Source organism: Somniosus microcephalus, chromosome 1, assembly GCF_052327205.1.
Source record: "Somniosus microcephalus isolate GS21.2 chromosome 1, FLI_Smic_1.0, whole genome shotgun sequence".
NCBI classification, from domain to species: Eukaryota; Metazoa; Chordata; class Chondrichthyes; order Squaliformes; family Somniosidae; genus Somniosus; species Somniosus microcephalus.
In genome coordinates this window covers 253,773,565-253,790,748 of record NC_140987.1, presented here as the reverse complement: position 1 = coordinate 253,790,748, position 17,184 = coordinate 253,773,565, and the positions used below count along the sequence as shown (strand labels likewise).

Genomic DNA, 17,184 nt, shown 5'->3' with positions numbered 1-17,184 from the left:
AGAACGCCTCATAAGAGAGGTGAACGAGGCCAGAGATAGTGGGATGAGGGTGCGGGAAGAGAATGCACGCCTCACACTAGAGGTCACGAAATGCCAGGCATTTATAGAGCGCCTTGTGCAGGAAGTCACGGAGGCGAGGGACAGTGAGATGAGGCTACAGGAGGAAAACGCACACCTCACCCAAGAAGCTAGTGAGGGCAAAAGCCATGCGAGGAACAAGATAGAGTTCCTAAAGTGCCAAATTTACAGTTCAAAGAGGAACGAGATGAGATTGCGGGAAGAGAATGCCCGCCTCACCTCAGAAGCAACAGAGCAGGAGGAGAAGGTTAGGGAGGTAAAGGCAGCTTATAAGCCGGCCTGCGACCAAAGGTTTAGTGGAGCAGATCATACCCCATGTAACAGACAGATAGAGGGGGAGAAATTCGGTTGTTAGCGCCACCGATTAACGCCTAAAGAGGCCGAGAAGTGGGGCGCTAGCCAATTTCCGGGCGGGCACAAGGCGCTTAGCGCCTCGCCCCATATTGAGCATGCATTTAGCGCCGGCGCTAAATCTTAGCGCCCGCTCATGGGCGCAGGCTGATTATGACGTCATTTGAGTGTGCAACGCCTTTTGGGCGCCCCAGACCGGAAATTCAGTGGCGCCCCCCTCCGTAGAGCCTGGCGCTAATAGTGACAGCTTACCTGGACCGTACCAAGCCGCTCTCGGGCTGGAGGAGCGTTATTTAAAGGGGACTGGTGTGGTTTAAAAGCGGCAGCCATTTTTGGAGCACAACTTCCTCGAGAGCTACAAAGAGTTGCTGAGCTGCACACTGAGAGCCATTTGACCACTGAGCCAGCGCAGGCAGATGATCTTCAGCCTTCTGACCATCACCTGGCTGTTGGTGAGCCTTGACAACGGGGAACCTTCCTGTGGGCACTTATTATGGGGGCTGCATTGGAGGGGAACGTCCTGCTGCTGAATCATCTGGAAAGGGCACTGAGACGCTGGTAGAGGGGGGCGGGCATGGCCAGACGGAGGAGGGCCAACAGACGTCGCCACAGCAGACCTTACACTGGCAGGGTTTTCCGACAGCAGTTTTCCTACATGAACATGCCAGAGGAGCAGTGTGTCAGAAGGCTGCGATTTAGAAAGGAGGTGGTGACTGAGCTGTGCCAGCTGCTTCAGCCAGATCTGCAGCCTCAGATAAGGTGCAGAACATCTCTGTCGGTGGCTGAGAAGATGCCTTCTGGCCTGAACTTCTACGCGAGCGGCTCTTCTCAGGCTGCGCGTCAGAGGCTGATCAGAAGTAGCTTCTAGGCCCCTCTGACGGAATGCTTGCTGCCATTCCAAGAACAGGAATGGAACCGGTCTGATACCCCCAAGCCTGTGAAGGGCAAGATGCATGTAAATAGCAGGCATAGCCATTGTAAATGAAGAAAGTGTTTCATTACACAAAATGTGGTTCCTTTAAGCATGAGAAAGCTATGGCAACAGAAAGCAAAACTAATACACTGACACATAACTGACTCTCACACCCGGGAGACTGTCCAAAACATAAATCACATTCCGACCATCTTCCTTGGCCTTGATTCCACTGCGCCAACCAAAGCATCCAATGCCCCATCAGTGAGGCGTTCCGCCCTCTGCCTCACCCTTTCCATGTCTTGCTAGGCTGGTGCGCCACAGGTAGGCTCCCACTGCTTTGAAGGCCTACAAGGCAGTGACTGTGTCTGGTGATGCCAATTGACCTGCCCCTTTAAGAGCTGGCCGGCGCCAGTGTGTCTCAGGGAAAGTGATTATTGAGAGCACCTTCACTGCGCCCCGCCACCGCGAAATTGGGTTGCGCCGCCGGGTTAGCGCCTTAAGAGTAGCGTGCAGCGCCTGATTTAGCACCGCAATCATCTTTAGGGGCGCTGCAACCCAATATCGCGCTAGGTGGCGCTAAACTTTGCGCATCGCCAGGACTAGCGCCCCAAACGCGGCTATACCGAACTTCTAGGCCTCATGGCCTAGAAATTGGGTATAGCCCCACTTGGGGCGTTAGAATTGGCGGAGTGCAAATTTTATAGCCAGACGCAACTTATCGACACCTCGTGCGATATTGGGTTGCAGCGCCCCAAAGGTGATTGAGGCGCGAGTTCAGGCATTACACGGGGCACCTAAGGCGCTAACATGCCGGTGCAACCCAATATCGGGGCATCCAGCCACAGCGCAGGTGCTCTCAATTACCCATGACCACGAGACTTCCAGGCGCCGGCCAGCTCTTAAAGGGGTGGGTCAGGCAGCTCCAGCATCCACAGTCTGCGCCTTGTAGGCCTGCAAATCGGCGCAGGCCCTTATCTAGCGCAAAAGACTTGGAGCATATGGAGAGGGTGAGGCAGAGAGCAGAGCGCTTCACCAATGAGTCTCTGGAGGAATTGGTGGCCGCAGTGGAGCGTCGGCGAGATGTCCTCTACCCCGACAATGGCAGGAGGCCTAATCATAAGGACTACCGACGAGCTTGGAGGGATGTTTCTCAGAGTGTCAACTCCAGCAGCATAGCGACCAAGAGCCCTGTGCAGTGCAGGAAGAAATTCAACGACCTCACTCGGGTCGTGAGGGTGAGTGGAGTTAATGTAAACTTATGCATCCCTCCATTAGCACCTGACTTTATGGCTACAGGGTGCGCTATGCCCCACTGGCCATCTGTCAGCAAGCACACATGGCCCTTTCTGGTCACACACATGCACATTTGACTCAGGCCATCATGTAAGGGCTGGTCCACCAAGAGGGGCATGAGATGATAACCCAGGGCATCATGTAAGGGCTGTTCCACCATGGGGGGCATGAGATCATCATTCAGGGCATCATGTAACATCACTTCCCGTCCTTTGCCCTGCAGGCCAAGCTGGCGAGAAACCGCAAGGAGCAGCTTCGCACCGGAGGTGGCCGTCCTCGACTGGAGCCTCTGACGGATCTCGAGGAGAGTCCACCAGATTGTGGGAGGACGCCTGAGTGGTCCTGTCACCACTGCAGCTGCCAACCCCATTGTCCACAGCGATGGTAAGGTTCTCTACTATTACAGCTGTCACCTTCCAGTTGTTTCCCCCACCAGCATGCTTTCTCAATGTGGAGCCATGTCATAGCATTGCTGCACTGTTGCATCCCTTGCTGCCAAACTGTCCTTTTGCTAAAGCCACTCTTCAACCTCCCTGCTTTCAGATGCTGCATCACCAGCTCGGGAGCCGGCCCCTCAAGCTGCCAGTGCCAGTGCCTCCGGAGGCGACGACCAGGAGGAAGCCGGACCATCCGTGCCAGCCTCAGGGGAGCCACCGCATCTGGAGACTGGGGATAGTAGTTCCCTTGAGGGGAGGGGGGGGGCTCTGATGAGGAGCCAGTTGCAGGAACCAGTGGCCTGCAGCAACGCGCGGGGGCCATCTCCCCGGAGGGCGAGGCAGGCCACCATGACTGCTGCACAGAGTGCAGAGGAGGTGCGTAGCCTTGCCGAGATGAGCGCCCAGGCCCGGCTCAGGCACACTGAGCTGATGGCTGCAGTGGGGAGGATGCCTGAGTCGATCGACACACTGGCAAAGAGTGTGCTGGACTTTGGGGCAGCAATGGAAAGGACTGTCCAGGGCTTCGGCCCAGCAATGGAAAGGTCTGTCCAGGGCTTGTCCGAGGCAGTGGAAAGGTCTGTCCAGGGCTTGTCCGAGGCAGTGGAAAGGTCTGTCCAGGCCTTGTCCGAGGCAGTGGAAAGGCCACGCAGGTCCTCACTGCTGCCACGCAGTCACTTGCTGGCCTCGTCCACACACAAATTGAGGCCACGCGAACACTCTCTGCTGCCACCCTAGCTGCATCAGGCAGGATCACCCCAGGCCCTTGCAGCACCACAGCAGGCCATGAATCTGTGGAGCAGTCGATTGTGGCGTATGATCCTGTGCGGCCCCGTCAGAGTGCTATTGTTTCGGCCGACCACGGTGCAGGTGTCCTCTCTCTGCATGTGAGCAGTCCTGATGCCACCGCTGGCACGTCAGCAGAGCAGCTGTCACCACCTGCGCGGCAGACTGCTAGCAGACATGCCCAGTTGGAGCAGCCTGCTTGCGGGACCTCCAAGCCCAGAGGTCGTCCAGGCCGTCCCTCAGGGGCTTCAGCGCTTCCAGACACTCAGCAGGCGTCCCCCAGCTTTGACGCAGCCACAGGGGTCCAATTACGGAGGAGCTGCAGGGAGGGAAGGGGCCGACCTCGTAAGAGGAGTCGGTCTCCATCAAGGGGTCACCAGTAGAGGGAGGTGCTAAGACGTCTCTTTTTCCGGATTTAAGGCCGTCCACACCTGCTGTGTTTGTTTGTTATGGTTTGGTTAGGTTCGCCGGGTTGCCAGACAGTTATCTGTTAGTTTGTTAGTTATGATTTCTGTTACCAATACGTTGTCATGCTGGAAGGAAGCACTTGTTTGAAAATAAAGAAAACTTTTTATTTACAATCGAGCTGTACACTATTTACAATCATCGAGGCCTTCGTAAGCTTACAGCAAACCGGAGGGCGCTGTTCGAATCACAGCCACCATTCCGTCTGAGGGGCCTAGAACCGAGTCCTTATGCGCCTCTGACGAATGGCCCTTCCAGTTTCTGGAGCCCTCCCATCTTCCTCCTCCTCCTCCTCCTCCTGATCCTCCTCGCCCGCATGCTCCTCCTCCTCCTCTTCCTCGTCCGCCTGCTCTGCTGGACCTTGAGGGTCGGCTGGCATTGGCTGGGTGCGTCGAATGGCCAGGTTGTGGAGCATGCAGCAGACAACAACGATGCACGCCACATGCTCCGGCAAGTACTGTAGGGCGCCCCCCTAATGGTCTAGACAACGGAAACGCTGCTTCAGCACACCAATTGTGTCCACAATGTTCCTGGTGGCCTGATGGCTGTTGTAATGCTCTTCTGCCGGGGTGCTGGGCAAACGGAGCGGGGTCATGAGCCATGGGCAGAGAGGATAGCCCTTGTTGCCCAGAAGCCAGCCTCGTGGGTGAGCCGGGGCCTCAAAAAGGTCAGCCACTGAGGTCTGCCGCAGGATGAACGCATCATGGCTGCTGCCAGGGAATTGTGCGTTCACTGCCATGATCATCTGCCGGTGATCAGACCAGCTGCACATTAAGGGAGTGGAACCCCTTTCGGTTCCGGAACTCCTCCGGATTCTGTAATGGCACCCGCAAAGCCACGTGTGTGCAATCAATGGCCCCCTGCACCATGGGGAAGTCCGCAATAGCCGTGAAGCCCTGTGCGCGCTCCCCCTGCTTCTCCAGGGTCACAGGGAAGGTGATTAATTTGTGCCTCCTTTTGTAGAGGGCAGCTGTCACTTGCCGGATGCAGCAATGCACCGCAAATTGAGAGATATTTGATATGTCCCCAGCTGCTGCCTGAAACGATCCGCTGGCGTAAAAGTTGAGCGCAACAGTGACTTTCACGGCCACTGACAGAGAGGTCCTGCACCGTATCCGCGGCTGCAGATCCCCAGCAGGCAGGTGGCACAGCTCAGTGACAACATCCTTACCAAATCTGAGCCTTCGCAGACACTGCTCCTCCGACATGGTAAGGTAGGAGACCTGCTGCCTGAAAACCCTGGCAGCGTATGGTCGGATTTGGCGACGTCCATTGGCCAATCCCGGCCCTCTCTCCCTCCGTCTCTGTGCCCTTGCCAGTTGTTCATCCAGGATGACGTTCCCCTCCAAAGCAGCTCCCATTATTCTGGCCGACGAGTAAGATGCAGTCAGCTTTCTGGATCCAACTGTTCTGGACAGGGCTGAAGGTCCCAAGGCTCCTCTGGCTCAATAAGAACAAGTCTGTGTAACTGAAGGTCTGCAACTCTCTCCAGCAGCGAGCAGTATGGCCAGGCCAAATGGCTGCCGGTTTTATACTAGTGCTGTCCCCTTTAAAGAGCGCCCCCCGAGTCCGAGAAGGACCTGGTAACGTTCCATCCAACTGTCACTAATAGCACCAGGCGGAACAGAGGGGGACGCCACTGAATTTCCGGTATGGGGCGCCAAAAAGGCGTTGCACAATGAAATGACGTTATTATCTGGCTGCGCCACGAGCGGGTGCAAAGACTTAGCGCCGGCGCTAACAGGCTACTCAATATGGCAGGATGCGCTAGGATCACTGCGCACGTCCAAAAATTGTGTAACGCCCCAAATCTCGGGCTCTTTAGGCGCTAATCGCTGGCGCAACCAGCCGAATTTCTAGGCCCATGAGTTTGCTGACCAGACAAGTTCAAGTTAACAACCTGTAAAGACAGGCGCTGTGGCTTGTTTCCAGGGAAAAGTTGTCCAGCCCACAAATTGGGACACTTCCCTGCCCCAGTGGAACCTAAGTTTTGGCCAAAGTTTAAATTTGAACAAGTTATGTGGCTCAAAAACAGAGAAACAGCAACCTGAGATGAGAAATCTGCAGGCTGCTGCCAATCCATTCACAGAGACTGCTCGCGCAAGCGCGGTTCCCCAGCCCGTACCCCCAGCAGCTCCTCTTCAGTTTTCCCGCACAGGCGCAGTTGCGCGCCTGAGGGGAGAGGTTTGCCAACACCAGGTTCGCACAGGCGCCGTCGCGAACTTGGAACCCCCAGCGGCTCCTGTCCACTGTAAGGCCGAGTGGGCAGGCGCAGTCGGCCGTTTAAAGGTCCCCGCTTCCCAATCTATACGTGCAGGCGCAGTAGCATGCTTGGAAGACCCAGCGGTTCTTCCTATCTTTTTCAATGAAATTGAACACGCAGGCGCGGTTGCCTGTGCTAGTGTAGCAGTTCCCCAGCCCTTTAAAGAGATTGTCCGCGCAGGCGCAGTTGCCTGCGGGACCACAGCGGCTCCTCTTTGGTTTCCCTGCGCAGGCGCAGTCCCCTGCTTGAAGACAGAGGCTTCACAGCCTCTGCCGAGGGACTCTGGGAAGGAGGTTTGCACAGGCGCAGCCGCTTGTTTGAAGCCAGAGGCTACACAGCCTCTGCCGGGGGAATCCGTGGAGAAGATTCGCGCAGGTGCAGTCGCCTGCTTGAAGGAACAAGCTTCCCAGCCCGCTTCTAGAGTGGTCCCCCCCATGATGTGGGACCCTGGGGAGGCAGGGATAGCAATTCCTCTTGCAGGGGAGTTGGTGCCAGGTTTTGGACCTGGAGAGGAAGATTTTCAGCCACCAGCAGCGGGTGGTGAGGGAATACCTGCCCCCAGCACAGGAGTGGGTAGGGAAAAGGAGACAAACCCAGAGTACCAGCAGGCTGCCAGGTATATTATACAGTCCAGGCTGTTTGCACCAGGGGGAGAAGGTTCCCAGCCAGCTAGGGCTGCGACTCAGTCTCAGGGTCCGCCAGCCAAAGTTTCCCCCACAGAGACGCCCCTCAGAAGGTCTCAGCAGGTCCACAAGCCCAAGAAAAGATGGTCACCAGAGTACCTGCCACAGAGAGCAATCTCCCGAGCCCGGGAGGAAACAGAACACAGGGGTCCCCAACCAGCAGCCATAAGCTGCGAGGGACCTGAGGCAGGAGGCAGTCCAGCTTCACTGCAGCCAGCAGTAATCTGCGACAGTGCCAGAGATTAGCCTGGCTGCCTGGAGACGGGCGGCATTTGTATTATAGCTTTGGTTTGAATATAGCGTGCTTTTAAGGTGAATTTTAAGTTTTGATATAACTAGTTTTGTAGTTTTAAGTTTATAGTTTCAGTTCATAAGTGTGCCAAATGTTTGTATTTTGGTCAGAGATCGAGGGACCCGACCATGTCTCCACCTAAGGCAGCAGGTCAGTGAGAGACCTGGCTGCATGTCCTTTTAAGTTTTTTCAGGAAAATGAACCAAGGAGCAGCCCTGTTCGCCCAGCCCGAGCTGGGCATCGAAGGAAGATATGGATACAGAATGTTGGGGATCACCTCGCCACTGGACAAATCCAGAAGGAAACCCCGCAGCGACCTTCGGGAGAAACCGGACAGGGTCCGGAGGAACTTGCCTACTCCTGCTACGCGGAAGAGATGGCCCCAGCTGGGTGGGGCACGGCCCCCAACCCAGCACTATCCTGACCGAAGTTCACTTGCGGGAGACCTCGCTGTTGAGGAGTCATGGTGGGGAAGCGCGAGCGCCTTGTCAAAGGGACGCGTTCCCCGGGAGTGGGTGGTGACGGCACGGGAAAGATTGTAAAGGGGAGGGGGAGACCCAAGAGTCGCGTGGGTACATTCGGGGAAGGGAGGAACTCACCTGGGGGCCCACGGGCAAGGTTAGAGTGGAAGTGTGGCTGGGGAGGATGAGTGGGTGGCCGGATCTGGGATCCAGGTTTGAGGGGCCAGTGAGAGCCGCCACACAGGCACCCATCATTTTCTGCAGCCAGTCGAGGGAAGATGGGAGGGGGAGTCGTGATCCCATACTCCCTGGTCTCGGTCTGTGCCAAGGTAAATTTAAACATGAGGGGTACCCCGCCTCCACAAAGGGACAAGGGAACGGCTCGGGGCTGGCGGAGTAGACTGTTCTGTAAAATCTATTCTGCATGTTTTAAAAGTTTATGACCATTCGGGGGGGGGGGGATGGAAGGAACATTTACTGCCCGGGTGGGAGGAGCAATACCCACTCGAATTTCGCGACCCATCACTGGCACGTGATGGTCGGGGTTTGTTTAAGCATGTTGTTCAAGATTTTATTTTGTATTTTGTGTTACAGCCCCAAGTTGAGCAGAGGCATAGGACCCTCTCCATGCTTGGGATCATTTTGATTACATTGTATAACTAAGATTGCAACATTTTGTAATAAGTTGTAATGTAACAAGTGATTGTAAATTTTGATTACATTTTGTAATAAGTTGTAATGTAACAAGTGATGCAGGGGTATGAGACCCCTTATTGTAAACTGATGTATCTGTAAGATGCCTACCGTACCACGGTTTTTTCTCGAATTTATGGGGAATAGACGGGTCGGGGGATCAGTGGTAGGTAGCTATTAGGTAAATACAGGGGATGGTTGTTTGTCGGGGGTCAGAAAATTTTGCTCACTCCTTCGAGTGGATACTACAATCAAGTTGGAAGTATCCAAAGGGAGAACTGTAGGGGTTCGCAAAAATTCCCTAAATCCCTGAAGATCGGAAAATATTGGTCCACATCGTGGACGAAGAATTGTGTGATTTGAATTGTCTCTGGGTTGGACAATGTTTTAAAAGCATACCCAGAACTCTTGGACAACATCAGGACTTTAAGATTAAAATGGTACCTCTGAGTTTCGAACTGTGTATATTGCAAAGAGGTTTGAAAATGGCCGTCAGAAAGGCATGGCCAAAAGACGAAAGAAAGCAGCTCGAAGTGTCTGTGTAAGTGGGAGGATCAAGCAGTGGCAGTCAGACCTGTCAATCAAACTAGGGAGTTTCCCTTCCCTGCTGACAATCGATGTTTATTTATTGAAACTGCAGGATGTTGACATAAGGGATTAAACCACTTGAGACTGACCGCAGGACAAAGGGCTTCTGTTTACACAGAAATCCAACCCCATTCAACACCACTTACACATAATGGGACACATCAAAACTCCGGAAAAGGACTTTTGAAAGAGAACAGTTTGGAAGGAATGGGTTTTGAATCACCCATTATTCAGGTGTGTCCCCTTTGGTTAGCCCAGAAACTCCGGATGTAGGCGGGAACACTTCGGCCCCAGAATGTAGACACATTCAAACCACTCTGAATCAGCCAATCATAGCCTTTCTCTTGTGTATTCGAACTTTTGGGCGCCAATTTGCACACGGACCCTTTCAGCGCAAAACAGCAGGAGCTGGCAGGATATAAAGATAGCTCCTGAGAAGCTATCTCTCTCTTACTTCCTTGGACCACAGGTGAGCAGGTTTCTGACTCCTCAGCAAGGCAATCTAGTAAGGAGTTAAAGGGGGGGGGTAATTTAAGGGAAATTGCTAAGATTGTTTAATTAACATTGTAGCCATTTATCCCTCATTTTTGCCATCTGTCTTCCCCCATTTAAGCAATTGTACAGTGATTACTAAAATTGTGTGGTGTAGTTTTCTTTAGTTTAATAAAAGTTGATTTTCTCACATCCAGACCAGTTGTCCATTTTAATATATCATTAATTATAAGTCCTCCAGTCAGAACTGGAAGGGTGGGTTTAGCGATTCGAAACTGCTGTTTGGTATTGGTCTCAGTCTGTGAAACAAAAAGGCTGCTTGACCAGGTAAATTACCGTAAACCAGGTAAAGGCAGGTAAATTACCGTAAACCCCGAAAAAGATGCCCTCCTACAGCTGTGGGCCCCCGTGGAATTCTGATCCGGGGCCTGGTCCAGCTGCCGGTGCGCAGTGCTTGCGTATCCCAGGGGCGCAGTTAGTTCAATGCATCCCCTGGGATCACGTGGGCCATGGGGAGCCAATCGGAGCAGGGAATGTTCCATTCATAAGTCTGACAGAAAGTGCTGTCAAGACTTATAAATACTGCGGCCCCAAAACAACACTGAATCTTCAAATAAATTTAAAGAAAACATCACATTTTTTAAATAAGCTATAAATTACATGAAATAACTTTTAAACAATAATTTAAATTTTTGAAAAAAATAATTTTATTTTCTAACGGGGCTAAAAATAAACTTACCTTGCTTTAAATTATTTAAAAATAATAAACCTGTGGAAAAAATGTTTTAATTTTAATTAATTCACCACTTACCTTGTAAAAAACAAGCCTTACGCCTGCTTTTTAAATTTCTAACTTCTGCAGGCTTACCCTCCCGGGGAAACCTGTAAAAAAAACTGAAGTTCGATGCGCACGCGCAGCCTCTCCCGCGCATGCGTTCGACCTCTGAACCCCTTTGTTCAGAGGAACGGAAGTGCTGGTTTCCCGTGCATGTGCAGTGCATGCAGGAAACCGGCACTTCTATTGGGCCTATGGGTGAGTATCCCATGCGTACTCACCCGTGGAGACCCGAATTTCTGGGCCAATATGTATTAATGATCTAGACAAGGGAACTAGTTGTAATTTCTCCAAATTTGCAGATGACACAAAGCTGGGTGGGCGTGTGTGCTGTGAGGAGGATGCCGAGAAACTACAGGATGATTTGGACAGGTTGGGTGATTGGGCAGAAGCATGGCAGATGCAATGTAACGTGGATAAATGTGAGGTTATCCACTTTGGTGTCAAAAACAGGAAGGCAGATTATTATCTGAATGGCAATAGATTGGGAGAAGAGGAATTGCAATGAGACCTGGGTGTCCTTGTGCACCAGTCGCTGAAGGTAAGCATGCAGGTGCAGCAGGCGGTTAAGAGGGCAAATGGTATGTTGGCCTTCGTAGCGAGAGGGTTTGAGTACAGGAACAAGGATGTCTTGCTGCAGTTGTACCACATCTTGAGTATTGTGTGCAGTTTTGGTCGCCTTATCTGAGGAAGGATGTTCTTGCCATGGAAGGAGTTCAGCGAAGATTCACCAGGCTGATACCTGGGATGGCAGGAATGACGTATGAGGAGAGATTGGGTCGATTGGGCTTGTACTCGCTGGAGTTTAGAAGAATGAGAGGGGATCTCATTGATACTTATAAAATTCTGACAGGACTGGACAGACTAGATGCAGGAAGGATGTTCCCGATGGTCAGGGAGTCCAGAACCAGGGGTCAGAGTCTAACGATAAGGGGTATGCCATTCAGGACAGAAATGAGGAGGAATTTCTTCACCCAGAGAGTGGTGAACCTGTGGAATTCTCTGCTACAGAAGGCAGTAGAGGCCAATTCATTAAATATATTCAAGAAGGAGTTGGATATATTTCTTAAGGCTAAAGGGATCAAGGGGTATGGGGAGAAAGCAGGGATCGGGTACTGAATTTGGATGATCAGCCAGGATCGCATTGAATGGCGGAGCAGGCTCGAGGGGCCAAATGGCCTACTCCTGCTCCTATCTTCTATGTTTCTATGTTTCTATACGGATCAGCCGTGATCTAACTGAATGGCGGAACAAGCTCGAGGGGCTGAATGGCCTCCTCCTGTTCCTATGTTCCCAGGATAACTGATCTGTGCCAGATACTTAAACATACACATCAGCCTAGACAACTAACTAAAATGGACACAGCCTCAAGAAAACTGACATCTCAGAAACAACTCTGAATATAGATCTATAATTTCAGGTCATGAGCTTGGCATAACTAATACTGCAGTTGTACTCAACATTCCATCACTGCTTTGGCTGGATGGCAGCACTCTCACCTGAGTCAGAAGGTTATGGGTTCCAGTCCAATGACATTAGCACAAAATCCAGGCTGACACTCCCAGTGCAGTAATGAGGGAGTGCTGCACTATCGGAGGTGCCGTCTTTCAGATGAGACCTTAAACTGAGGTCTTGTCTGGCCTCTCAGGTGGATGGCAAAGATCCCATGCCACTATGGTCCAGGCCAATATTTATCCCTCAACCAACATCACAAAAAAACAGGTGATCTGCTCATTATCACCTAGCTGTTTGTGGGAGCTTGCTGTGCGCAAATTGGTTGCTGCGTTTCCCACATTGCAACAGTGATTACACTTCAAAAGTACTTTATTGGCTGTAAAGCGCTTTGGGATGTCCTGAGGTGGTGAAAGACGCTATATAAATGCAAGTCTGTCTTTCTTTCTTTTACTTAAGGAGCATGTGAGTGATGAAGACACGAGGTTTATTTTGTATGGTGACACGCCACCCTAGGACTACTTTGATTTTTGATGCCTGATTTGGTGTACTTTCTGGAGCCAATTGTAGTGCTAAGGAGTAATTATTTTTAATTAAGTAAAATCCACCATCACATCACATCACACCTATATTACTTACAGACATGGGCAATTACACAAGTATATTGACAGGATATTGTCAAACAAAGCTAGTTAATGCATTCATGCTCGGGAACACCCTCCTTATCTCAAAGGTAAAAGCAGCTGCCCTGGGTGAACACCTTGGCCATCCCGGCTGGTGTGTAATTCCCTTCCCCTTCCAGTGCCCTTGCGGTGATTTACCGCCAGGAGTGTGCCTCAAGCCCCGAAGAAATTCTAACCTGCAAGGTTTTTAGAAGCTGCGTTTTATTAACATATTTTTTTGTGGGCAAATTCTAAATAAACACACCCATAACTGGGACACCCAGAAACCATCAATTCATTTTCGGAAAAAATCTGCCTCAAGTTTTGTGTGCATCAAGCAATGGGTGGAAGCAACATCTGATTGGCTGCAGCCCTGCCATCCAGCTTACTGGGTTCTGGTAGGCTCCAGTCCCACCTTCCAAATGATCTGATTGGTTGATATGGACAACCTGCAAAATCTCCAGGAAAAAAGCTGATTTTTTTCCAAACACTGACTAGTGTACATATGGCTTAAAAAGCTAGTGGTTGACATAATTCTTAAAAAGGGTGCAATTGACATGAATACAATGGTCCGAATGACCTCCTCTTGTACTCTATGATTCTATGATAACACAATGGACTCACAGTGGGTACAGTATGAACAAATGAATGAATGAATGGCAAATGAGACACTGTGACTGTGCTACAATATTTTGCATAAACATGAAATCAAAGATGCAGATAATCTTTGAAGCCTTGTGTTGGTCTTGACAAGTGATGTTTACATATAAATAGAGCATCAGTGGAGAAGTGGAGAAGTCTGATTTCAATTCTCAGTTGCCTAAACAGCAGCAGTGTTATTGTTTACAGTGACACTTCCTCTAATGAGCCAGGTAGAATTTACAGCACTGAAACAGGCCATTCGGCCCAACTGGTCTATGCCAGTGTTCATGCTCCACACGAGCCTCCTCCCACTCTATTTACTTCAACTAGGCTGACACTCCTAGTGCAGTACCGAGCGAGAGCTACACTGTCGGAGAGGCCGTCTTTTGGATGAGATGTTAAACCGAGGCCCCGTCTGCCCTCTCAGGTGGACTGTAGGATTCACAAAATTCTGGGACCCCCTAGTCAATGGACATGTGTCTGGAATTAAAAAAGGGAGGGTGTTGGACCTTTTGGAGGAGAAATGTGGACAGAAATATCTCACTATTATGCTCCTTTGGACTAAACTAGGGCCTATTGGATTGAGTTTGGACATTTTAAATTGTATGCTGGGTCTGCACAGGGAAATGGGATCCTTATAGGGCTGCTAACCCACCTGGGAGGCAGGCCCCCAGGGAGACATTAGCAGTCTAACAAAAGCCCACTTACCAGGGACCCAGATACATACATATTTTAATAGTTCTTAAAACGACTATACAGAAAAACCCTGGCATCAGCAAAACACATAATGGACATATCAAGACCTAATTACATTCTAACAGCACCATTCAAAAACCCCATCAACACCTTTGGGAATCTTGTATCATGCTAATGCTCAATCAGCCCACCAAAATTCTCACAAAGGGATCACATCAGAGTTGATCAGCCTGCCAAAATCGCACAAAAGGGAGTCATCTAAAATCAATTGTGCACCCGAGTTTTGGCGCAAAAGTTTAAGCAGCATCTCAGGTATAACTGGGGGCTTGCTAGTAGCTAAAGAGACCTCAACAGACGGGCTGAAGAGAGAGAGTGCTGGCGGGCAGCAGCAGCAGCACACCGGAGCAGAAGAAACGTACCCAAGAACACGCTGGAAAAGCACTTGGACTCTGGGCTCTTTGACTCTGGCTTTGAAACGTCTAACTTGCCACACGAGGTTACAGCAACGCAACAACAAAACCTAACAAGAAGCCTGGGAGTCACTGAAAGATCAACCATCATCCAACTCTAGGAAAAACTTGTTTACCATCAAAACGTCGACCAGTGCTAATACCGAAGACACCGCAACCAGCCAAGGAGTCCACAAGATTGAGGAGAGAGAAAGCAGTGTGCAACTGGTCTAAACTGTGGAGAAATCCTTTGGTGAGCATTGTCCCTGTAATTTCAGAGCCTAACTTAGTTAGTGTAGTGGTGGGAGGTGGTTTTATTTTGTTTTGGGGTTTTTTCTCTCACTGAATAACCTCTGTACCCGTTGCGTATACGTTTTTGTTTAGTTAATTCGTCTGGTGTGCGATTTCTAAATAAAATATTTGTTCTTGCACCAAACAGTTGTCTGCCTACATCTATCACATCCCCTAAATAATTCCAAGCCCCAGAACCAGGGAGGGGGATGATTCGAACCGTCAAGGTCAATTTAAAAGGCCAACTAACCCACCACCCCCTACAGGACGTAAAAGGTCCCATGGGCACTATTGTGAAGAACAGCAGGGGAGTTCTCCCTGTGTCCTGGCCAGTGTTTATCCTTCAACCAAAATCATTAAAAAAATAGATAATTTTATTATCACATTGTTGTTTGTGGGAGATTGCTGTGTGCAAATTGGTTGCCACGTAGCCTACATTACAACAATGACTACACTTCAAATATACTTCATTGGCTGTAAAGTGCTCTGGAATGTCCTGAGGTTGTGAAAGGCGCTATAGAAATGCAAATCTTATAGTTTTTTTATCTACCTTATTAGCATATTCGTCTATTCATTTCTCCCTAGTTTCCCTTTAAATGCATCTATGCTATCTGCCTCAACTACTCCCTGTGGTAGCGAGTTCCACATGAAGGCTGAGAGTGAGTTAATTACCTGTACCAAAGCTCTCCTCCCCACAAAGGGAACATTTTCCGGCATCCATCAAATTCCCAAAGAATTTCCAGCCTGTCGGAGTTTCATATACTGGGATCTTCATGACTTTTCCTACCCTGTGAAAGCAAAACATGGAGATTTTTGTTTAAGTGAATGCATTGGCAAAAACTAGGGAACAACTTGACTCAGAAGGTCGTGGGTTCAAGTCCTACTCCAAAAAATCTAGGCCGACACTCCCAGTGCAGTACTGAGGGAGGTGCTGTCTTTTGGATGAGATGTTAAATTGAGGCCCCCTCTGCCTTCTCAGGTGGATGTAAAAGACCCCACAGCCAGTATTTTGAAGAAGAGCAGGGAAGTTATCCCCGGTATCCTGGCCAATATTTATCCCTCAACCAACATCACAAAAAAAACAGATGATCTGGTCATTATCACATTGCTTGTTGTTTGTGGGAGCTTGCTGTGCGCAAATTGGCTGCCGCATTTCCTACATTACAACAGTGACTACACCTCCAAAGTACTTAATTGGCGGTAAAGTGCTATAGGACATCCTGAGGTCATGAAAGGCGCTATATAAATGCAAGTCTGTCTTTTATATGGGCCATAATGGTTTCTTAAGAAGCAATATATGTGGTAGAAGGAATTTGTACTGGACTTCTGTGCTTTGTAAGATCTGTGCCAGATTTTGCAGTTCTCTGTTTTTTACAACTTCATTGCTTGTTTGCACTAGCAGTCACAATGGCAACAATACATAAATACTGTGGCTACAAGAGCAGGTCAGAGGCTAGGTATTCTGCGGCAAGTGACTCACCTCCTGACTCCCCAAAGCCTTTCCACCATCTACAAGGCACAAGTCAGGAGTGTGATGGAATACTCTCCACTTGCCTGGATGAGTGCAGCTCCAACAACACTCAAGAAGCTTGACACCATCCAAGACAAAGCAGCCCGCTTGATTGGCACCGCATCCACCACCTCAAACATTCACTCCCTCCACCACCGGCGCACCATGGCTGCAGTGTGTACCCCTCCAAGTCACACACCAGCCTGACTTGGAAATACATCAGCCATTCCTTCATCGTCACTGGGTCAAAATCCTGGAACTCCCTCCCTAACAGCACTGTGGGAGTACCTTCACCTCATGGACTGCAGCGGTTCAAGAAGGCGGCTCACCACCACCTTCTCAAGGGCAACTAGGGATGGGCAATAAATGCTGGCCCTGCCAGCGACGCCCACGTCCCATGAATGAATAAAAAAAAGCTTAAACATGTCATAGCTGGAGCATGTGATTATATATACTTTAAGTATGTTTACAAGATATTGCAATGTAAGTTCACCCATCCCACAGTGCACTGGGTGAAAAACTCTAGCTACAGTGTTGTAGCTGTACGGCTGACTCACACTCCCTCCGTAGTGTGTGGAGCACTGCATTCAGTTCTGGGCCCCGCACCTCAGGAAGGATATATTGGCCTAGGAGGGGGTACAGCACAGATTCACCAGAATGATATTGGGGCTAAAAGGGTTAAATTACAAGGATATGTTGCACAGACTAGGCTTGTATTCTCTTGAGTATAGAAGATTAAGGGGTGATCTAATTGAGGTGTTGAAGATGATTAAAGGAGTTGATAGGGTAGAGAGAGAGAAACTATTTCCTCTGGTGGGGGAAGTCCAGAACAAAAGGGCATAACCTTAAAAT

The 17,184-nt window shown here is 50.1% G+C and overlaps 1 protein-coding gene across 3 annotated transcripts in view; it reads right to left on the bottom strand.

The window, feature by feature from the left end:
- Positions 1-17,184, bottom strand: part of pgm5 (phosphoglucomutase 5) — a 591,608-nt gene that overhangs the window by 76,707 nt on the left and 497,717 nt on the right. For all 3 annotated transcript variants that reach the window (XR_015078914.1, XM_085992105.1, XM_085992097.1), the window contains exon 7: positions 15,495-15,610. Coding sequence is in view for 2 of the 3 variants with exons in the window: in XM_085992105.1 (XP_085848231.1) it covers positions 15,495-15,610 (116 nt within the window). In the remaining variant the exon portion in view is untranslated. The remainder of the gene's footprint in view (positions 1-15,494; positions 15,611-17,184) is intronic.